At 41.1% G+C, this 23,518-nt stretch overlaps 1 protein-coding gene and 1 pseudogene across 3 annotated transcripts in view; one reads left to right on the top strand and one right to left on the bottom strand.

The window, feature by feature from the left end:
* The window catches only part of Znf81 (zinc finger protein 81), a 135,034-nt gene that overhangs the window by 26,223 nt on the left and 85,293 nt on the right, over window positions 1-23,518 (top strand). Inside the window, exons 1-2 of one of the 3 annotated variants that reach the window (XM_074062848.1) lie at window positions 2,878-3,597; window positions 13,384-13,607. In XM_074062848.1, the coding sequence (XP_073918949.1) occupies window positions 13,554-13,607 (54 nt within the window). In that variant the 5' untranslated portion in view covers window positions 2,878-3,597; window positions 13,384-13,553. Of the gene's footprint in view, window positions 1-2,877; window positions 3,598-13,383; window positions 13,608-23,518 lie in introns of those variants that run through there. The other 2 variants (XM_074062850.1, XM_074062849.1) reach the window with 2 other exon arrangements.
* Window positions 1,173-3,441, bottom strand: LOC109675791 (uncharacterized; annotated as a pseudogene).

The raw sequence follows: 23,518 nt of genomic DNA, 5'->3' as shown, positions 1-23,518 counted from the left end.
ATACCCAAAAAAGTGGCTGCACTGATTTACACTCCTTCAACAGTGCAAAAAGATCCTGCGGATCCACATACTCTCCAGCTCTTTATCTTGTTAGACATTTACAATTTGCAATGGGTGTAAAATGTCATCTCATCTTTTTTCATTTTCCAATTTTACTTTGCAGTTTTAAAATTACAGTGACAGCAAATTTTTCCCAGCACAAATAACACTTGTATTAAAAGGGGTGTTTGTGTGCAAGTGTGCAATCGTCCTATTTTATTAAAAATAAAAGAAAGACAACTGTACAGGTTTTTTTCTCCTGACTCCTGGTGTGAGGCAGGAAGACTAGCCCTAGATGTGCATATGTGCATACACACACACACACACACACACACACACACACACACACACACACACCACATTTAGCTCTCTAAAACGATGTAGCAAATTCAGATCAACTGCAGTACCTCTTACTTTCCGCACCCCTCGGCCCCTACTATTTAGAAAAGACTCAGAAGTAAAGAGGTAGGAAGCTTTTAAGTGGCTGATGTGGAACAGAAGCAGCACCAGACTGAACAAAAGCATGTCTTTGTCTTATACAGGGGAAACAAAAAACCAAGGAAACAGAAAAAATCCTCCTGGACACAATCCATCAACTAGAAAAGCCAAGTTTCAACAGGGCACCCTGTAGCACTTGGCTGATTGCCGCCCCCCCCCCCGCCCCCCAAATTTCCACTCCCATTTAACAGGAGACTTTGCCCAAGCCACAAAGTATCTCCCCCCACCCCAATGGCTAGTTCCCAGCTGACTGGGAGAAGTTACAGCATCCCAGGGAAGGTTTTCCAAAACCTTGCTGCTTTGCACTAGTGCTGCCACCCTTCCACCCTTCTCCCCGCCAAAGGCTCTGATGCTGCTAAGGTGCCTAACTTAAAGAAAGCCCTAAAGAATCTCCCACCAACCTTAGCTCCTAGGCTTTTTCATCCAGCAGAACCAACTGGAAGCAGAACTGCCAGTTCTTTTCCCCATCATCTTCACAGCAAACAAGCCACCCAACAAACACGAGCCCACCAGCTCCCTAACCCCATAAGATGAATAGCAAACCCACAGATGAGATCTGTGGCCACTGTCCTCGCACAGCTGGTTAGGGAAACAGGAGTTAATCCACAGTTTCTGTGAGCAATCTGAACTCTGTCTCATAAAGTCAGACTAGAATGGGCAGAGGGCTGCAGATGAGGATCGAGAGAAAAGAAAGGAGAATGTATTTACAGAAAATAAGAGAGAGGAAGGCGTGTCCACAAGCAAAGGGTTCACTGTCACTTCTTGCCTGCCCTTATGACACTGATCTTGGCTTTGGGCTTCACTGGTTTGGCCTTCTTGGGCTTGGATGCCTTGACTGACTTGGCTTTGGCAACCTTGGGTCTTTTTGGCTGGGTGTGGCAGCTAACTTCTTGGCATTTCCTGACTGCGGTGGTTTTGGTTTTCTTGCTTGGGGCTTTGGCCACCTTCTTTTGCTTGGTCACCTTTTGACTTCTTTCTTGGTCTTCTTGAAGGCTGCTGACCTCTTGGGCTCACTGCTGTTGGGCAGCTGGAAGGAGCTCAAGGTCCCCACCCTTTTGGTTCACTTGAAGACATGGATGGTCACCAGGCGCTTGATGGACAACTTGACCTGGGAGTCAGTGTTCTCACCCACCTTGTACTTGCTCTTGATATACTTCTGGATGGACTGGTGTCCATGATACTTGGGGTGGTCTGTGGACTTCTTGGAGACCTCAGCCTGCTTTGACTTGGCTGCAGGACTGGACGTGGAGTTCTTGACCGCGCCTGTCGTCCCAGCTAAATGGTGAAGCACAAGTGGGAGGATCGTTGTTCAGGTCAGCTCAGACATAAAACGAGACCTGTCCCAGAAATACCCAACACGAAAAGGGCTGGTAGAGTGGCTCAAGTGGTAGAGCACCTGCCTAGCAAACACAAGGCCTGAATTTAACTCCCCAGTACTGCCAAAATAAATTGTATCTTTTCCTTTGTTTAGTGAGCTGCCACGTGGTTTCTCTGGTGTGTGGTATCCTTCATTGATTGATGGATCTGTCAGACTACAAATTTGTCCCTGGTGGTCTTAGGCTGCTTGGAGCAGGACACCTGTTATATTCCAGATTGTTAAACTGAGGCCCACAGGGAATGGCTGGAGTGACAGCCCCCACCACGTCTACACTTTGGCCTACACTAGGTCCCCTCAACATACTTCTCTCACCAGAGGATTCAGAAAGGCCTTCAGCAGGACATAGAGCCCTGTACCTCCATCTGGAGGGGGATATATTTGAACTTGGTTTTGAAGAATGAATAGGCAATCTCAGCTGAAGGGCAGTGAGAAATCCTTCCCTTCTGCCTCAGTGATATCTCCCAGAAGGGCAGGGGGGCACCTCCAGAATTCCACATTGGAGGTGATCAGGGGCAGCAAGCTGGTTGAAGGGCACAGGGTCAAGTATTTAAAGGTATATTTCTGAAGTAAGGGCTCCATCACTACCTAGGTTTTCCCTTTTTTTTTGGCTCGTGTTGGGGAATTGGACCCAGGCCCTTGCACATGTTAGATAAGTGCTCTATCACTAAGCAATATACCCAGCCCTTGGGTTTTTGAGGCATCGCTATGCAGCTTACACTGTCTTTGAACTTTTAATATAGCCCAGGCTGGCTTCTAATTTGTGATCCTCTTGGCTCAGCCTCCCAAGTGCTGGGATTACAGGCATGTGCCTATAATGAGCAAATAAAAACTACTCTAATAAAGTTTCCCAGAGATTTTTGTACTGATAGTGCATTATAGTAAGGACTCATCAAAATTATTACTGGCACATACTTTTATTTTAATTGGGGTAGTCAGAGTGGGAGGGAGGTAAGGTAGATCATGGGAGCATTCAAACCCCATGGCCAAGCCCCACAGCACAGCAGAGGCTGGAAATCTCACTGACTTCGCCTTGCTGCCCTCCCCCCACCCCCGTGGTATATTTTAGAAGGACTTGCGGGACCCTAATTTCTCCCTCTTTTCCCTCGTGATATGCTCCGGCCAGATTTCTCCCGGTTTCTCATCCTATTAGCTGCCAGGAGACAGCTGCAGGCGCCTTTGCGTCTAAGAGGCTCTCAGTTTCTCGGAACGGCACTACACAGATCCGTAGAGAACAAATTCTAAGGACACCCCTCCGCCCCCAGTAAGTCAGTCCAGACAAACGTCCCCACTCCTGCTTCCAGTCGAGAGCTCCACATCTCTGCTGTGAGTTTAGAGGCATCCTCATCGTCAGTACGGAATGAACCCTCCTCCAACATGGCGTCCTCCGTGAGGAAGCGAGACCTCGGCGCGGCCATGTTCCCAGTCTGACAACGCTGCTGAACTACACGAAAGCCCTGAAGGATCCAGTGAATAACAACGCTGCGCAGATTCTCGGCTGAGAGAAGCTTTGCGCATGCGCAGAACATCGCCCGATTCCCTGAGCGTAGCCCGAAATCCCAATAAGGGGCGGTACTAGGGTGGTGACCGGAAGTGGCTGCGGTTTTTCTGCCGCGGTTTGATAGTTGCCAAGCGGATTCAACTCAGTGCCAGAGAGATGAGGAGGTGATGAGCGGCCGGGAAGGGTGAGTGCTGGAGGGCATTCTGTGTGGTCAGCGGTGGAGTCGTTTGTCTAACTTTACTTGGATAATTCGCCCATTATTTTGCAGGCTTTTCTCTTTTTCTAACATCAACATAAAGGTCTCAAAGTTGCACATACCGGTTTGGTGCATTATATTTTCAGTGTTTTTTAAAGAGCTAATAATTTGTCTTTTACTCGGGAGTTATTTGGAAGTGCCTTTTCAATTCCCTAAAGTTTTTTTTTTTCTTTTTTTGAGACAGGGTCTGCCTATGTAGACCAGACTGGCCTTGAGCCTCCCTTAGGGCTGGGATTACAAGTGTTCACCACTATGCACGGCTCCCAAAGTTTATCGTTTTAATGGATTTCTAGTCTTAGTTTTGTGTGTCAGAAAATGTCTACGTGAAGCTTATTCTTGAAATAGGAGGAGACTTGTGGCCTAGGCAGTGGAGAATTTTTAGCAATGTTCTGTATGTAACTCGAAAATAACATTTAGTCATTTAGTTGTGTCATGCAAGATTATTTTTTGTTTGTTTTTGGTTGTTTTGGTCTGCCTCTTGCATTACTGAGAAAGGAGAGATAGTCTCCATTGTAATAGTCATTGTTCATTTCTCCTTTCTGTCCTTAATGATCCATTGTGAGGTAATTTTTGTATGACATATGAGATTCAGGTTGCCGTGCATTTTTTCACTTACGGATTGCCAGTTGCTCAAGCACCATTGATTGAAAGTACTATCCTTCCTCCGTTGATTTGTTTTGCACCTTTGTCAGAAATAAATTGGCCACACTTGAGTGAGGACTCTGCCGGTTCTGTGTTCTGTGCACACTGGGATGTGTGTCTATCCCTCTGCTGGTAGTTTCACCCTGCCTTGATCACTGTAGTGTACAAATTGTGTACATTCTGTTCATCGTATTCTTTTTCAAAATGATTTTAGCTCTTCTAGTCCTTTGCTTTTCCATGTGCATTTCATAATCTTGCCTCTACCTACAAAACATCTTGCTGGGATTTGGATAGGAGTTGCATTAAATCTGCATATCAGTTTGGGAAAATTTACATCTTAACTCTGCGAAGACTTCCAAGCCATACACACAGTATGTCTGTTTGTTTAGTTCTTCTTTGATTTCTTTCAGCAACATATTGTAATTTTCAGCATATAGTTATTGTACCTGTTTTGTTAAGTTTATACTTAGTATTTAGGGTTTTTTTTTTGCAGTGGTTTTAAATGGCGTGTTGTTGAAATTTTGGTTCCCACACATTTGCGTGTTCATCTTATATCCTGCAGTTTTGCTGAATTTAATGAGTAGTTTGACATCTTTTTTAGTAGATTCTCTGGGTTTTCTGAACACTCATACAGACAGGGACAGTTTTATTTCTTTGTCTCTAATCTTCTTTGCTGGCTTTATTATACTGCCTAGAACTTCCAGTACAGATTGAGTAGCCTTTATCTGAACTGCCTGGGCCAAGAAGTGTTCCAAAGTTTTTATTTTTTCAGATTTTGGAATGTGTGCATATGTAATGAGATATCTTGGGGATGGGATCTAAATCTAAACGCAAAATTCATTGATATTTCATATACACCTTATACCCTTTGCCTGAAGGTCATTTCAAAGAATTTCTTAGTGTGCCTGTATTTTGATTGCTACGTGCATGCTGAGGTCAGGCATGGAGTTTTACATTTCTGGGTTCATGTTGGCATTCAAAGTGCTTCTGATTTTGGAGCATGTCATATTTTTCAGTTGGGGCACTCAGCCTGTACCACGTTGAATAAGAGAGATGAGCGTGGACATCTTCCATTGTTCCAGTCTCCGGGAGAAAGCATTCAGCTTCTCACCACCAAGTGTCATGTTATCTGTACAGTTTTTTTTTCTTTTTTGTGCAGTTGTTTTAAAACAAATGCTGTTTATCAAGTTCATGAAGTTCCCCTCTATTTGCTGTGAAGTGGTTTTTTTTTACATCATGAATGAGTATTGAATTTTGTCAACACTCTGAATTTATATGATCTTGTGATTTTTCTTCTTTACCCATATTAACTACAGGTGACCAAGATACTGATTGCTGCAGAACCTCCACCCAGCTTTACATTCCTAGAACAAACCCCACTCGGTTGAGGCATGTAATTTTTTAGATATGTTGCAGGAAATGATTAGTTTTTTGAAAGGGTTTTTATGTCTAAATTCATCAGAGGTTTTGTTCTATAGTTTTCTTTTTTTTGTACTGTGTTTGGTTTTAGTACTAGGGTCATCCTGGTCTCATAGAACAAGTCGTAGTGCTAATTTTTCTTTAAATGTTTCCTACATTTATTCTCCAGTGAAACTATGTGGACCTGGAAATTTTCATTTGGAAAATGAAAATGGCTTCCATTTCTGCTATAGTTTTGTAACCAGTTCAGATGATATACTTAATATTGCTTCAGATTATCCAAGAGTGTAGGTGGGTTGTGGTAGTTCCTGTTTTATGAGGCATAGAATGATTTCATTGAAGTCATTGAATTGATGTGCATAAATTGAAGACTTTTTGGAAGTATTATTTTTTATTTTATATTATTGGTGTACTTGGGGTAGATTGTAACATTTATAAAAATTCTTACAATATATTATAGTTGGATTTGCCCCCTCCATCATTCTCTTTTATCCCCACCTCTCCCCATTCCTGGAATAGTTTCAACAGGTCTCATTTTTCCATTTACACATATGAATACATAATATTCCCACCATATTCACCCTCCTACACTCTTCCTTATATCCTCCCCCTCCCACTGGTGCCAACCCCCAGACAGGACCTGTTTTACCTTCCTGTTCTCTGTTTTTGAAAAAAAAAAAGACATTTTTCTTTGTTTAAGATACCTATACAGACAGTTTCATTGTGACATTTCCATGTATATATGTATTATAACCTGAATTGGTTCATCCTTTCTATTTTTCTCCTTTCTGCCTTAGTCCCCTTCTTTTGATGATTTCAACAGATTTAAAAATTCTATATTCATTCTTGTATAGGAAGTGCATCAACCATATTCACCTTCTTAACTTCTTTCTTTTACCCTCCCCCTCTTGAGTGTGACCTCCCCTTGGGTGTCTTGTTTTTGATAATATTGCTACATTTGTATTAGGTCTCTATTCTACATATGAGAGAAAACATGCGACTTTTGGCCTTCTGAACTTGGCTAACTTCACTTAAGATGATGTTCTCTAGTTTCATCCATTTACCCGCAAATGATAAAATTTCCTTCTTCTTCATGGCTGAGTAAAATTCCATTGTGTATAAATACCACATTTTCTTAATCCATTCATCAGTAGTGGGGCATCTTGGTTGTTTCCGTAGGTTGGCTATTGTGACTAATGCTGTAATAAACACGGGTGTGCAGGTGTCTTTGTTGTAACCTGACTCACATTCCTTCAGGTATATCCCTAGGAATGGGATTGCTGGATCATTTGGCAGTCTATTTCTAGTTTTTTGAGGAGCTTCACACTGTTTTTCATAGTGGTTGTACTAGCTTACATTCCCACCAGCAGGGTATGAGAGTTCCTTTTCCCCCACATCTTTGCCAACATTTGTTGTTTGTTTTTCATGATAGCCATTCTAACAGGTGTGAGGTAGAATCTTAACATGGTTTTGATTTGCATTCCTTTATGACGGGATGGTGAGCATTTCTTCATGTGCTTTTTAGCCATTTTGACTTCTTCCTCTGAAAAGGCTCTGTTTGGTTCATTTGCCCTTTTCTTCATTGGGTCATTGATTTTTTGGAAGTTTAGTTTTTTGAGCGCCCTGTAGATTCTGGTTATTGTCCCTTGTCTGATGTATAGCTGGCAAAGATTTTCTCCCATTCTGTGGGTGGTGTCTTCAGTTTAGTGATCATTTCTTTTGTTGTGCAGAAACTTTTTAATTTCATGTAGTCCCATTTGTCCAGCCTTTCTCTTAGTTGCTGGGCCATTTCATTTGAGTTCTATTAGGAAGTCCTTGCCTATGCCTACATGTTCCCAGTGTATTCCTTGTTCTTTCCTGCACTAGCTTCAAGGTTTCAGGTCTGATATTAAGATCCTTGATCCATTTTGAGTTGATACTTGTACAGGGTGATAAACATGGATCTAGTTGCAGTTTTCTGCAGACAGATAACCACTTTTCCAAGCAACATTTGTTGAAGAGGCTGTCTTTTCTCCATCATATGTTTTTAGCACCTTTGTCAAAAATCAGGTGGGTATAGTTGTGTGGATTCATATCTGGGTCCTCTGTTCTGTTCCACTGGTCTTCATGTCTGTTTTTGTGCAGTACCATGCTGTTTTTATTGCTATGGCTCTGTAGTATAGTTTGAAGTTGGGTATTGTGATACCTCCAGCGTTTCTCTCTGCTCAGTACTGCCTTGGTTATTCGTGGTCTCTTATGTTTCCAGATGAACTTTAGGGTGGATTTTTCAATCTCTGTGATGAATGTCATTGGGATTTTGATGGAAATTGCATTGAACATGTAGATTGCTTTTGGTAATACAGTCACCTTCACAATGTTGATGCTGCCAGAGGATCTACCTAATACTGTTTCAGATTATCCAAGAGTGTGGGTGAGGTGTGGTAGCTTCTGTTTTATGAGGAATTGGACTATTTCATCAAAGTTGTTGAGCTGTATGCATAAAGTTGTTTGTGAGCTTGTTGTATCACCTTACAAGGCTCTTTTTTTGTTTTGAGACAGAGCCTTGGACTTGTGAGCCTCCTGCCTCAGCCCCTCAGTGCTGAGGTTATAGGTACTACCATTCCGTGCTATTAATGTCTGAGGGATCTTCGTATATAGCTCTGTTTTGTTTCCGATAAGGGTAATTTGTGTCTTTTACCTTTTTATCTTTGTCAGTCATGTTAGAAAATGACCAATATTATTGATCTTTCCAGGGAGCCAGGTTTTGGGTTCATTGATTTTTCTCCATTATTTTTCTGTTGCCAATCCCATTGACTTCTGCTCTTGTGTTTATTACTTCATTCTGCTTCCTTTGAGTTTTCTTTGGTCTTCTTTTTCTAGATTCTTGAAGTATGGAGCTGATATTATTGATTTAAAACCCATCTGCTTTTCTAATGTAAACTCTTAATGCTATAAATTGCCCTCTCAGTCAGCATTACACAAATTTTGATATATTGCCATTTCATTTTCACTTCTTGCTTCTTAATTTCCTTCAAGATTTGCAGATTATGTAGAAATATATTACTTTTCAAGTGCTTAGAGTTTTTCTTATCTTTCTGTTATTGATTTCTAGTTTGGTGTTATAATTAGACAAAATAACTTGTATTTCGCTTAGTAGAGATGTTTTATGGCCTCAAATATGGTCTATCTTGGATACTATCCAAGGGACACTTGAATGTGCATTCCAACCAGGTGTGGTGGTACACTTCTGTAATCACAGCTCTCAGGAGGCTAAGGCAGGAGGATCATGAGTTCTAGATCAGCCTGGACTACATTGTGAGACGCTGTCTCAAAAAAATGTGTGTTCCAGTAGCGTTTCGCTGGAGTAGGCTGAGTATTTTCCAAGAACGTCTTCTATTGATTTAGTCACCTGTTTTTTTCTGTGCTTTGCTTAAGGAGCATGGTCTTTCTTGAAGTCTGTTTTTTTGTTTGTGCCTGCGGTGGTTCTGAGTTGTAAGCTTCTCTAGTGCCCTTCAGTGATATGTGGAAGGGAAAAAGGAAACCCAGGGAATTCTTCACTGTGTTATTTCTCCACGTCCTGTGGTCTTCAGGCTATCTATCTTTCTTTTCTACCTTTTAGAGTCTACCTATGTGTGCTTGTTGGGTACATCATTTTTTTCAGTCTGTTTTATACTCACTGGCTTCTGTCTTTTTTTTTGTATTAACTTTGTTAATTTACATTTTTGAAAGAAACATTTCTTTCACATAAATATTCAAATGTGTTGCTCTCCAGTTGTGTGTAATATTCCACAATTACTGCTTTAAGCACTTCCCTAGAGGAACTTTTTTTGCACGCACACACAACATACACACACAGGCACACATATTTGCTTTTCTCCTTTGCCTGGTTTACTAAGAGGTTATCCATGATACTAATCATTTCAAAGGATCAGTTCTTTGTTTTCTTTAGAACCTGTATTTTTATATTTATTTAGGCTTTTTTTTGGAGACAGATTCTCAGTATATAACCAGGCTGGGCATGAACTCGTGATCCACCTGCCTCAGCCTCCCAAGTGCTGGGATTATAGGCCTGAACTACTATGCTCAGCTCTAAGATTTTAATTTTTATAAATTACTACTTCCTGAGTTTTGTTTTTGTTTTGCTACTACTGTTTTAGGTTGAATACATAGCTCATTTTTGGTTATATTTATTTTTAGTTACAAATAAAACCATTTAAAGCCATAAATTTCAGTCTAAGTACAACTTTGTGTTTCATAAGTTCTGGTAAAAATTCTATTGCTTCTGTAATGATTTTCCACTTTGATGCTGAGTTATTTAGGGTGCAGTTTCTTTCCTTTTTTTTTTTTTTTTTGTAAAAAATTTATTGCCGGGCATGGTAGTGCACATCTATAATTCCAGCACTGAGGAGGCTAAGGCACGAGGATCATGAGCTTGAAGCCAGCCTGTGCTACACAGTGAAACCTTGTCTTAAAAATCATGCGTTATAAATGCATATATACATGCATGCTTGCAAAGTAGGCACTCTATGGTTGAGCCACACCTCCAACCCATTTTGCTCTAGTTATTTTGGTTTATGGGGTCTCATGAACTATTTGCCTGGACTGGCCGTGAACTGTGACCTTTTGACCTCAGCCTCTCACGTACCTAGGATTACAGTGTAAGCCACCTGGCGCCAGCTATTTACATATATTTTAGTGTAATAAAATTCACCCATTTAAAGTATATAACTAGTATATCTAGAGTTGTGCAGCAATCACCACAATATAATTTTAGAACCCTTTAAGCCTTCCGTAAAGAAACCCTGTTCAAGTCAGGCACTGGTGACTCACAACTGTAATCCTAGCTACTTGGGAGGCTGAGATCCAGGAGGATTGCAGTTCAAGGCTAGCCCAGGCAAAAAGTATGGAAAACCCCCATCTGAATGGAAAAAAAAAAGTTGAGCATGGTGGCATACATCTGTCATCTCAGGGACGGTTGGAAGCCTAAAATAAGGAGGAGCATGGTCTGGACCAGCCTGGGCAAAACACGAGACCCTAGCTCCAAAATAACCAGAGCAAAAAGGGCTGGAGGCATGGCTGAAGCAATAGGTTGCCTGCCTAGCAAGCAGGAAGCCCTGAGTTCAAACCTCAGTGCCACCAGTAACTAAAAGAAAGAAGAAACCCACATTCTGGTCAGTCTCTATTTATGCCACCTCACATCCCCAACCCTAGGCAACTTAATCTCTTTTCTGGGTTTATGGATTTGCCTGTTCTGAACATTTCACATAAATGGAGTCATAAAAATAAGTGTTCTCTCATGCCCGATGTTTCTTACCTAGGATAATGATTTTGGTATTCATCCATGTCGGAGCAGGTGTCAGCACTTCTTTTTGTTGCCTGAAAACACAGTGCTGTTCATCCATCCATCAATTGGTGGGCGTGGAGGTGGTTTCCACTTTGAGCCTGCTGTGAATAATGCTCCTCTGAATGTTTGTGTACAGATTTTGGAGTGGGCATGTGCTTTTCATCTGCTTTGGGTAAATACCTAGGAGTCAAATTGCCAGGTCATATGGTGACTCTGTGGTTATCATTTCAAGGACCTGCCAAACAGTTTTTCAGAGTACTTGTACCATTTTATGGTCCCACCCAAAATGTATGAGAGCGCTGATTCATTCATATCTTGTCAACACTTTGTTATTATCTTTTGCTTCTTGTTTTAGCCAACCTATTGGATGGGGAGTGGTCTCCTAATGAATAGAAGATTAAGATTTTGATTTTGATTTGTGTTTCCTTAATGATATTTGGCATCCTAGACCATGACCAGAGATGTAACCTGTCCACTCCTAGCAATAAACCATTTATCAGATATTTCTTGTGGCCAAATTATTTGAAGGAATCTTGTACAAGCTGCCCAGGCACAAGAGAAGAAAGGATATTCTGTCTTGCTTTGGTAATCATCTTCCTTATGTTTTTAAGTTTTAACTTGTTCATGCACTTTCTTTTGCTCCTTATTTTCCTTCCTCATTTCCTCTTCATCACATTTCTTACTTTTTGTCTTAAGTTCCTCTTCATTTTAAATGAATATTTTCTCTTTCATAACAAGAACAGCAAAATGTATGTTGCCTCTATGCCTCCTTTACTTGGTGAGAATATAATCATACTTCAACTTGAACATAGACACTCTTTCCTTCCTCAACAGGAAAAAATATATATAAATTAATTATTTTTTTAGGTACTGGGGATTGAATCCCAACCCTGGATATTTTTTGAGATAACATCTTAGTCCCACGTGATTAATATTTTCCTTGTGGTGTGTCTCTTCTGTTTAAAAAAATTTTATTTAATTTTTTATTCCAAATTTCTAATCATATATTCAACATCTTAGGAGAACCATATTTATTTTGGGTGTACTGTGTTAAAAGCATTGTATATGTATATAAGGTTGAGAAAATGAACTTGAGAGCCAAGTAGACTGGGTTTGACTTACTACCTCTAAATTTCTGTTTCTGTATGCATAAAAGGAAATAATAGTTACAGCAGCACATATATAGTAGGATTCTTGTGCAAGAATTTTTTTTTTGCTTATTACACAGTTCCTTAATGCAGAGTGAGACATATGGGAGATATAGGAATAGGTAGAAAACCCAAAACATGAAAGCGTTTGATATCCCCACTCCAGAGGAACTAATACAGAAACCTTAAAACGACAGGTTATCACTAGTAGGGGATCAGGAACCAATGTAAAGATCAGTTAGAGTTGAATCAACATGGGTCGTAACACATGGGTACATGAAAGCAACAGTAGGAATCTTTCTGTATAGCTACCCTTAATTCAACTAGCAAAAACGCTTTGTCTTTCTTATTATGCTTATGTCTTTTCTTCAACAAAATCAGTCACAAGGGCAGAACGGGACCTGCCTGAAACTGAGGAGGAGAGGGGGGAAGGGTGGGGGAGGGGGGCAGGGTGGAGAAATGACCTAAACAATGTATGCACATAATAAAAAAAAATACAGAGTGAGTATCCCTTATCCGAAATGCTTGGAGACCAGAATTGTATTGGATTTTGGAGTATTTACATACACATAATGAGATATCTTGGGGTGGGATCCTAGTGTATACACAAAATTCACGTTTCATATTCACCTTATATGCATAACCTGAAAGCAGTAATATTTTTAGGGCACCAGTGTTTTGACTGTGATCTGCCACATGAGGTCAGGTGTGGAATTTTCAACTTGTGGTATTGTGCCAGCACTCAGAAGTTTTGGACTTTGGAGCAGTTTGGACATGAGCCTTTCAGATCCAATACACAGGCTGTATGACAGTACTTGCTAATAAGAGTTAAGTGTTTACGTTGTGCCAGTCCTATGTTGAGTGCCCTACAAACATCAACCCATTTAATTTTCACAACCACTTGACATAGTTTCCATTCATTTTAAAAAATAAATCTGAAGAAGCTTGTTTATAGTCTCACAGCTAAAAGTTGTTGGAGCTAGAATTTAGTCTTTTATTAATTTTAGTCCAAATCTCATAATCTTGCTTATATTCGTTTTTGATTAGCAAGTGGGATAGGTGTTTCTGGGCCATTGTCTCCCCCACAGTGTCCAGAGCAGTGAGCTCTACTTTAATGCTACCAGAAAAAGTTTGTGTGGCAAGTGCTGTATGAGTCTGACCAGGTGGACACTTTCTTTCCAGGTGTATTGAAGTCTCTGCAGGGTCCCCGGGTGAGACCCCTTAGTGAAGACTGCAGGATCTGCCTTCTGACCCCAGCTCTGATTGACACTACGGACCCCACCAGACTTGGAGAACCTGGTTAGAGCAGAGTTGCCAGCGAGAGAACCCCAGGGCAGGGATCCAGCGTGAACATGGCAGCTGCCGGGGACCCTCCCCAGCCAGGGGGACATGGCAAGGCCTGTGAGGTGAGGGGAAGAAGAGGTGCCTATGGGCAAGAATTCATCTAGACCTTCAGAGTCTGGAGGAAAGACATCATGTTATTGCTTGCTTGCTTTCTTCCTTGCTTCTTCCTTCCCTCCTCTCCCTTCCCCTCCTTCCCTTGTTTTCCTCCTTCCTGCTAGGGATGGAACCCTGGGGCTCACATATGCTAGGCAAGCACTCTGCCACTGATCCATAGCCCAGGTCTCTCCATATTTTTATTGGTCACTATTTCCCTTTTGTGAATTTCCTATTCCTGTCCCTTGCCAATTTGTTTATGTTAGCGTGTAGATTTTTTTTAAATGTTAAGGTTAATAACCATTACCATCCTTGCATGCGTTTTTGAATATTTTTTGCCACTTTGTCAATATTGGGATTTGAATTCAAGGTCTTACACTTGCTAGGCTAGGCTCTACCACATGAGCCATACTCCCAGTTACATTTTTTTTGCCACTTTGTAATTTGCAATTAGCTTCTAGTTTTATTCACAAGTGGTAAAAGGCATCAAACAGTTCTCCAAAATCTTGTTCGGAAAATGCCACTTCCCTGTTTTAATTTTTTCCCCAGATTCTAGCCCCCCAGAGGCAAGCACACTTAATCTTTTTTTGTTTGTTTGTTTAATGGTACTTGGGTTTGAACTCAGGGCTTTGCACTTGCTAGGCATGCGCTCTACTGCTTGAGCCATACCTCCAGAGCTCTGTTAATCTGTTAAATAAATATTTTAAAGTTTTGGCCATCTTCTATTAACTTTCCAATACAGAAGATAAAAAAGATAATAATTCAACTCTAGATTTTCCCCATGTGTTTAAATCTCCTCTTCATATATCCAAACACATTAGGTAATAATCATAGTGAGAATGATTTACTTATTTGTTTTTACTTGACATATCACAATCATGTCCATTTATTGGGTACAGTGTAACTTTTTTTGTGGTGTTGGGGATGGGACCTAGGGCCTTGTGCATACCAGGCAAACACTGTACCACTGAGCTATATCCACAGCCATGTTTAAAATTTTTATTTTAAAACAGGGTCTAAGTTGCCCAGGCTGGTTTAGCTGGGATTACTCTTCTTTTTAGTATTTTTTTAAAGAAATAGTTGATCTTCCAAATCTTTTGTGTCTCATTAGTGCTGTTACATCTTTTTTTATTTTAAATGCCTCTTAGTTTGCAGAATATTCCCTTTTAGTACCTTGTTGGATGTTAGTAATAATTGGTACCTGAAGGATATTAGTAATAATTTTTAAAATTAATTTTGGAATAATAATATAAACATAAGGTTCAAATAATTTTTAAAATAAGCCATTCAGTCTAAATTCTTATCTATTTTTCTCCTACCTGCTTAGTTCTCTAATACATATAAACAGGTTAGTTACTTTTCTCTATGATTATGGTTTCTTTATGTAAATAAAAGCAGTTGAGAACACGTTCTTATTTATTTTCTCCTTTTTATTTCACAAGATGTTGGCCTACTGAAGGAATTTTGTCAATTTTCATTAAAAATTTGAAGTGTTTGGTGAAATATAGTATGGATTTTAAACCATGCCACTAAGAACACTTTTTTTTGGTACTGGGACTTGACTTGAACTCAGAGCCTACATCTCAAGTCACTCCACCAGCCCTTTTTGTGGTGGGTTTTTTCAAGGTAGGATCTCACGAACTATTTGCCCTGGCTGGCTTTGAACCACGATCCTCCTGATCTCTGCCTCCTGAGTAGCTAGTGTTACAGGCGTGAGCCACTGGCACCTGGTTACTATGAACATTCTTGCTTATGCCTCGTGGTCATGTATGCATCCCCTATTTTAAATGCATACACAGGTGGGTAATATGTTAAATCTCTTTTTAATGCTTTTATTTTGATTTGTACATATAAAGAACTATGCAAACTGGGCAGGTCCAGCTGAATGATTTACCACAGTCAGCATTCTAGAATCGTCCTGCTCTCTTATGATAATTGCAGTCCACAAGGTGGGAGATGATATAAAGAACAGAGGACTGGGCTGGAGGCATGGCTTAGTGCTAGAGCGCCTGCCTAGCAGGCATGAAGGCCTGAGTTCAAGCCCCAGCACTGTGGACTTATTCCCAGAATATATAAAGGACAACAAAACAGTAAGAAAAGGCAGACCCCCATGCCTGGGATTGCAGAGGTCCTTGACCCGAAAGGGCTTAGGGAAAGAATGAACAGACAAGACACATATTGAGAGGGCCAGAAGGCTGATGACCAACTGGCAAAATTTTATTTTTCTCAGCAAGCTTTATACAGAAGAGGAAGAGATGTAAACATCAAAAACACTCTGACCTAGTTACAGCCTTTCTGTTTTGGCCACCCTGCATTCTTACTGCCAGTGTCCTTGACTGGCAGAAGTATAAACTTCTTTTCAGTTAAGGGAAACCATTTAGTGTTCCTTCCCACCGTGATAGAGATATGGTGCACCTGTAGATTCCGACCTTGTCGGAATGCTGCTAAGCCACAGTGACCTTGTCAGACTGTGGCTTTTGGTCCCCATCACCCCCAGTAGTCAGAGGCATTACTGAACAGATAAATAACAAATGAGGGTATCCAAATGGCCAATAAACCCCTCAGGTAATGCTCAATCTTAGTTGTCAGGGAAACGCAAATTAAATCCACAATGTAATACCACTGCACCCCCTCACCAGAATGGCTCACATCAAGATGCCTGACAATGATAACACAATGACAAAAGATAGCGATGATGAGAAGCACCATGAGCTCTTAGATGCTGCTGATGATAGCGTATGCTGGAACGATCTGGAAAACATTTTAGCTTTAATGGTCAAAGTACATGTAGATGACAGGAGGGCCTGGTTCTCCTAGGAAGGCACCCGGTAGGACTCCCTGATTGATGTACCAGGTCCATGCATCAGTACTCACTGTAGCCTTGCTTGTAAAAGCCAGTAACAGGACATGATGAAAATGTCCACCAATGATAAAATGCAGAAATAAGACAAACATAATACTCAGTGAAGGAAGCCAAGCCCTAAAGAATGCGTTGTGTTCACTTCCATTTATATAAACAAAGTCATCTTATATTGGGGCACATGTGTTGGTGGTAAAGTAGAAAGTGAAGCAAGGCAGTGTTTACTGTCCCAGGTAGGACAGTGGTTTCCTTGATTAGTGGTGACAGGTGGAAGGACTCAGGGATGACTTCTGAGTGAGGAGCTGGCAATGTCCTGTTTCCAAATGGGGTAGGAATTGGGTAGGCATTTGCCTTGAATAATCAGTAAAGCTGAATATTTATGTTTCATGTGTTTTTCTGCATGAATATTCTATTTCAGAATAAAAGGCCTTTGAAAAGGAAACACGTACCCTCCAGTTTGGACCCCAATTACCCATATATCTTTTCCAAGGGCAGTTACAGATTGTACAAACACTTCCATGCACATGTGCACATGCACACACATACACACTTAATTCATTTTTTTGGAGGTAGGATCTTGCTGTGTTGTGCAGGCTAACTTTGAACTCACTATTCCCCTACATCAACCTTTTTTGAGGGTAGTTGGGATTATACATGTGTGCCACTGTGCCTGTCCTTATAAACATTTTTAAATTAACACATTAGCGTACAAAACTTCCAATCCAGGAGTGTAGCTTTGTGGTGGAGCAGGGGCTCGGTGTGTGCAAGGACCTGGTTTCAGTCTCCAGCACCAAAGATAAATAAATAAAATAAACTACTTCCAACCCTTGCTTTTCTCACTTAACAATAAATCTTTTTCTTTCTTCCTTTTTTTTTGGATAGTACTGGGTTTGAACTCAGGGCCTCACACTTGCTAGGCAGGTGCTTTGCCACTTGAGCCACTCCACCAGTCCAACAATAAATCTTGATGATCAGTGTTAGTACATACATGATTTACTTCATTCCTTTTAAAGGCTAAATCTTATCCATTATATGGATAGATGAAAATGTGCTAACCAGTCCTCTATTAACAGATACTTAAGGTATTTTCAATCTTTTGCAATTGCACATAATGCTGTAATTAATATCTTTATACATATTACACAGCTTAGTTAACACAAGGGAGAGGAGTTTTAAAGGCATATTTCTCTTTTTCCTCTCTTTTTTTTGAGTCAGAATCCTCATGATCCTCAGTCATGATCCTCTAGTCTCAAATGCTGGGATTGCAGGCATGCACCACCATGCCCAATTCACATTTGGTTTTTCTTTTGGGCCAATCTGATATGTTAAAACATGATATCTCAGTGCAGACTTAATTTGCATTTATTTTATTATGACTGAGGTTGAATTTATGTGATTGTGTTTAAAGAGCTACTTATATTATTTTTCTGAGCTGTTTTTAGAAATTTCTTTCCTCATGTTTCTATTCAGTTGTTGCTACTTATGTATTAAGGACAATACTTCTTCTCTTTTTTGTGTATCCTAGACATTCTCTCCCAACTTCTCATTTGTCCTTTTTTTTGAGAGGGTACTGGTGATAGAAACCAGGGCTTTTGTGATGCTAGGCAAGTGCTCTACCACTAAGCTATACCACCAATCCCCCATTTGTTAAGACAAATGGAAATTGTGGTGTTTTTGTCATGCGTTTCATCTAATTGAGTGTATCGGTCTTGCCTTCTCCAAGTTTCATACCATAACTCAAAGGGCCTTGAATTTACCCTTTTCCATATTTCTTCACTTTTTTCTATTTTTTTTTGTGGTACTGGGGTTTGAACTCAGGGCCTCATGCTTCCTAGGCAGGTGCTCTACCACTCAAGCCCGTCCTCCAGCCCTGTTTTGTGTTGCGTATTTTTACGATAGGGTCTCATGAACTATTTCCCTGGGCTGACTTCAAACCCCAGTCCTCCTGATCTCTGCCTCTTGAGTAGCTATGATTATAGGCCATGAGCCACCTGCTCCTGGCTCTAATTGTATTTTAACGCCTTTGTTCATTCTACTTTATTTTCTTTACTGATCATAATCCTTTCTTTGTCCTTACCTGTTTTGACCAGAACTGTTAAAGACCTTCATTTCTGTATTTTTTTTACTTTTTTATTCATATCTGTAAACATTTAAATTTTTAAAAAAAAAACTCAAATCAGTGTCTTTTCAAAATTGGTCACTTCATTTTAGAATGCAGACAAGGTGTACACACTACATTTTGTCCATCTGTCTCTATCAAGCATTGTAAGGGAAGTCTTACATTTTACTAACTTGCAATCTACCGAGTTACCCTGCCACAGTGTTCCAGATGCAAAAGACATGAACCTCTCTGACTAGCGAAGAAAGACTTTATTACTCACCCCAATAGCAGTAACCAGAGTCGTGGCATTCACTCCAGCTCCCCAAGTCCCAATTCCTACAGGACAACAGGACGAGGGCCAGGTGACACACCATGGGTTGCTTAGGTAACTTAATCTCTTACACTGATGGGTAAGCAAACCTGCAGTTTTATCTGGAGTGAGACAGGATACCTTCCCAAAGCTGTTTGCGATGTGAACATCCTTAAAAAAAGATAATCCAGAAAAAAGGGCAGTGTCACCTAATAAAAAATAGATATATTTGGTGTACTCCCTGGTTTCCTGTTACAGAATATCTGAAACCCTTGTATTTTGTGAGTGATGGCACCGCTTAGGAGTATCTTTGGTTCTAATATTTGGTTTTTGACCCCAGTTCTTCACACAGAGGTTCTGATCATTTCCTGAATTAGAGGCATGTCTTTCATTCTAATGACGTGAGTGTCCATCCCCCCCGCTTTTTGGTGGCACTGGGGTTTGAACTCATGGCCTCACACTTCCTAGGCAAGCACTGTACCACATAGGCCCCTCCACCAGGGTCCTTTTTTTGTGTTGGGTATTTTTGAGATAGGGTCTCATGAACTATTTGCCTGTGCAGACTTTGAACTGAAATCCTCCTGATCTCTTGCCTCCTGAGTTATTAGGATTACAGGTGTGGGCCACCGGTGTCTGGCTATTCTAATGAAGTAATTCTTTGATAGGCCCCAGGATAGCTTCAGGATGGGACTGGTCACCAGAAGGCCAAGCCATAATTAGAAGCTTAGAACTTTTGTCCCCACTTCCCATCCTCTGGGGAGACAAGAGAGACTATAAGCATACTTGTGTGACAAGGCCTCCATAAAAACCCCTGAAAGACAGGGCTCAGAGAGTTTTTCAGTTGGTGACTATGGGATGATGCTCTTGGAGAGTTCATGGGAGCCCCGTGACCCTTCCCCCATACCTTGCCCTGTGTACTTTATGTACCTCTTCATCTGGCTGTCCACCCATACCCTTTGTATTATCCTTTAGAATAATACAGTAAATATATTTCTTTGAGCTCTATGAGCCATTCCAGCAAATTATTGAACCTAAGGAAGGAGTTGTGGGAGCCCCCAACTTGTATTTAATTGGTCAGAAGTACAGGCAGCCTGGACTTGTGTTTGGTGTCAGAAATGCGACAGTGAGAATTAAATTACAGGACACCTGTTGGAGTCTGCAGAGAATTCCTTGGTGTGGAAGACCCACACATTTGGTATGAAAAGTGTTCTCTGAGAGTGGAATTACAGACAGTTACAGGCAGTTACTGCCTATGCTCACACAGCACACACACATAGAAAAGACCCATGGAGAACCGTCTCCCAGTCATATCCAGCCCTCTCTTCCCCAGTGTCCTGGTTTACTGCATTTCCCCATGAGTACACGACTTCATCTGCTGTTCTCATTGATCTGACTGATGCAGGCTATGGCCAGATCACTTCAATCTGTCTGATGTAGGACTTAATTGAAGCCATTATCAACAGTACTCCAAGCAGCAGGATGGGGCTGACACCAATATGTGTTTTCCTCAACTGTAACCTCCAGAATCCAACCAGCTGAACAAATCCCATAAAATATCAAGATCTACCTTACAAAGCCAGGTGATTTTTTTTCCCTTTAGTTTCTGTATTGATCTTTCCATGTAGTCTGAGACACTAATGCAGGTGCAGAGTGTTAGGAATTACAGATTCTGCCTTGGTTCCAAAGGGAAATTTCATCATCCATAACAACTGTAGATAGTAAGTTGAAGCCACCGAATGCCTTCCAAGGCCAAGATAGCAACATTGATCCCCTTAGCTAAAATCGGGCTAATTTCCCATTACCTTTTCAAATTTTTCTTTTTTTTGAAACCTGGTCTTACTATGTAAGGCCCAGACTGGCTTTGAGCCCACAGTCATTCTGCTCCTTTTTCCCAAATGTTGAGATTAAGGGCATCCACCACACCCCCGGCTCTCCTATCCTCTTTTCTAATTGGATGACTCCTATCCTAGGAGTAACTGCCTGCAGAATGCACAGAAGCAGCCAATATTCCTGTTGGAAGTTCTTCCTAGCAACCGAGGCTATCCTTGTCTTTAAAGAGTCATTTACGGGCTACATGAACCACTTGATTCTTTGAGCACTTGCAGTTCTCTTATAATCCTTCCCCCCAAGGTGAAAAATATTTTGGGAGGGACCAAGTTAATGTCTGGCTTCCACACAGAGTACAATCCCAGAGTGCTTTTGGGAAGAAAGTATGATTCACAGCTTGTAGGGTCCTCTAAGTAGGAACCACAGCTGTCAGGGGACACAGATGAGAGTACCTCCAATGTGAACTCTCAAGACAGCTGATAAGTCTCTGTCGAGGACAAAAACCAAACAAGTCAAAGAAGCTGAATTCATTCAGGCTACTGCAGTGGGGAGTTCACCCCAGATCTGGAGATCCAAATGTCTGAGTAGGGTGGTTTGTCTTTTCTTTCACAGGGAGTAGACAAGTTACAGGGGAGACTTACCATGGGCTTGTTTGGTTTTTTTTTTTTTTGCAATCAGGGAAGTAAAGTCACAGTCAGTGGCTAGATAGTTTCTGGAGGACAAGCTTCTAATCTCAGTTGATCATTTGTGAGACGGAATGGGAGTTAGAAGGTTCTGTAGCAGGCTTTTCAGTACATTTAGGAAAAAAGTCTGTATTTGGCCTCATCACAGGTAAATCCGAGTCATAAGGAAGAGCGGACTGCGAGCCTTATCTAAGCCAGATGGGGGCAGGTGGTTTCTTGTAGTCAGCCATACAAAAGGGTAGGGAATTCTTAACTGTTATTATTTGCAGGGATCAGATAGAATTTAACATTGTCAGAGCCCTTCTCATTTGAGACAGCCATAAGACTGTCCTTGACTACCAAGAAGCAAGGGTCGGGGAAATGCCCAGGTCTGCACTGTTGTCATTTCTCATTTGATGTCCATGTGTAAAATTGCAGCTCAGATTTGGACTCTGCAGAAAGGCAATTGTTCTCAGGCCTGTTGGATCGTGATATGTTGTTGAATCATTTTTCAATCCTGGCTGCGTTTAAGACTTTGGGTAGGCTGCTATTGTCAGTTGCAAGGCACAAGATTTATAAACAGAAGATTTAGTAATCCTTGCAATAGACCTAAAAAAAAAAAAAGTCAGGGCCCTATACAGATGTTTTTCCGTTATGATGGGGTTACAGCCTGATAAGCCTATTGTAAATTGCAAATGGTCTAAGTTGAAAGTGTATTGACTCTACCTGAAGTACTCATGCTTTTTTGCCTGGGACTGGTCTCAGACTGTGATCCTGCTACCTATATCTCCAGAGATCAGGATTACAGGCATGGACCACCAGGCCCAGTTTATTTGTTTAAATAGAGGTCTCACTGACTTTTTGCCCATGTTGGCCTCAAGTCACAATCCTCCTGATCGCTGCCTCCAGAGTAGCTGGAATTGCAGGTATGAGCCACCATGCCTGGCTCTATGGATTTTTTTTTTACTCGTTTCCTTTTGTGTTTTAGGGCCAAGAAATCCCAAATCCAATATCCTCTTCACTTTTATAATGATATCTGGAAATGTCCGTACCTATTTTGAGGGATCACATTGCCCTGGCTAATTTCCTTCTAATTGCCAGGCACCAATGGCTCACACCTGTAGTCCTGCTGACTCAGGAGGCAGAGATCATGAGGATTGATGTTCGAAGCTAGCCCGGGCAAATAGTTTTTGAGACCCTATCTCAAAAACACCCATCACAAAAAAAGGGCTACTGGAGTGGCTCAAGGTGTAGGGACTGAGTTCAAGCCCCAGTACTGAAAAAAAATTCCTTCTAATTATTTGGTCTTTTCTGTAGTGAAGTTCTTATGGTGTTGAGCTAATGTATGTGTTTAGGAAAGAAGAGTATTTTGCCAGTTTACATTGTGTTTTTGAGTAATGTCACCCGTTTCTGATTGTAAGCAGTTGGTGAAGCTAATGACCAAGGCAGATATAGTTTGATCTTCAAGAGCTGGACTAGTTCTTCCAAAAGTTTTCTAATCTCTGTCTAGCATTACAGATCAAGTCATCTTTTTTCACTTACATGTAAGCTTAGGGGTGCTCTGATTTCTTTGAAGGTTCTTACCTGGCCCAACTAGCAGTTTCACAAATCAGGGAACCCAGGAAAATGTGTTCCGAGGACCAGTCTGAATTGATTCCTTCATTCTTCCTCATTCTTACAGGGGTCTGGAAAGTTTTTAACAGTAGAAAGTTATCTGAGCAAGAGCAAGGGCTAAAGAATACTCATGTGGGTGGGTGCTCCCGCCGTTGACCTTCTTTCCCTTGCATGTGGAGAAAGGCCAATAATAGCAGTGAGGATTTGTGAGTAGGTAGAATTTAATAGAGGCAGAGAGGGTGGAGAGGATGAGTAGTGGCTGAAGCAGGCAAAAAGGGAGTCCACAGAATGGTGAGGAATAGTGGGTAGGGAAAGGGCTGGGGTGGTGTACTTGGAGGGTCCCAGGTGAGGAAAAAGCTTGTGAAATTTAGTTGGAAAGCAGGAGGAGTTAACTGGTGACAAGAGAAACCACTTAAAAAAATGATACCAGGGATTGAGCTCAGGGTCTTGCACTTGGGAGGCAGGTGCCCTACCACTTCAGTCAGTCCATCACCCTTTTTTGGGCT

The sequence above is a fragment of the Castor canadensis genome, chromosome X, assembly GCF_047511655.1.
Source record: "Castor canadensis chromosome X, mCasCan1.hap1v2, whole genome shotgun sequence".
Classification (NCBI taxonomy): domain Eukaryota; kingdom Metazoa; phylum Chordata; class Mammalia; order Rodentia; family Castoridae; genus Castor; species Castor canadensis.
This window is presented reverse-complemented; position numbering and strand designations above follow the sequence as displayed.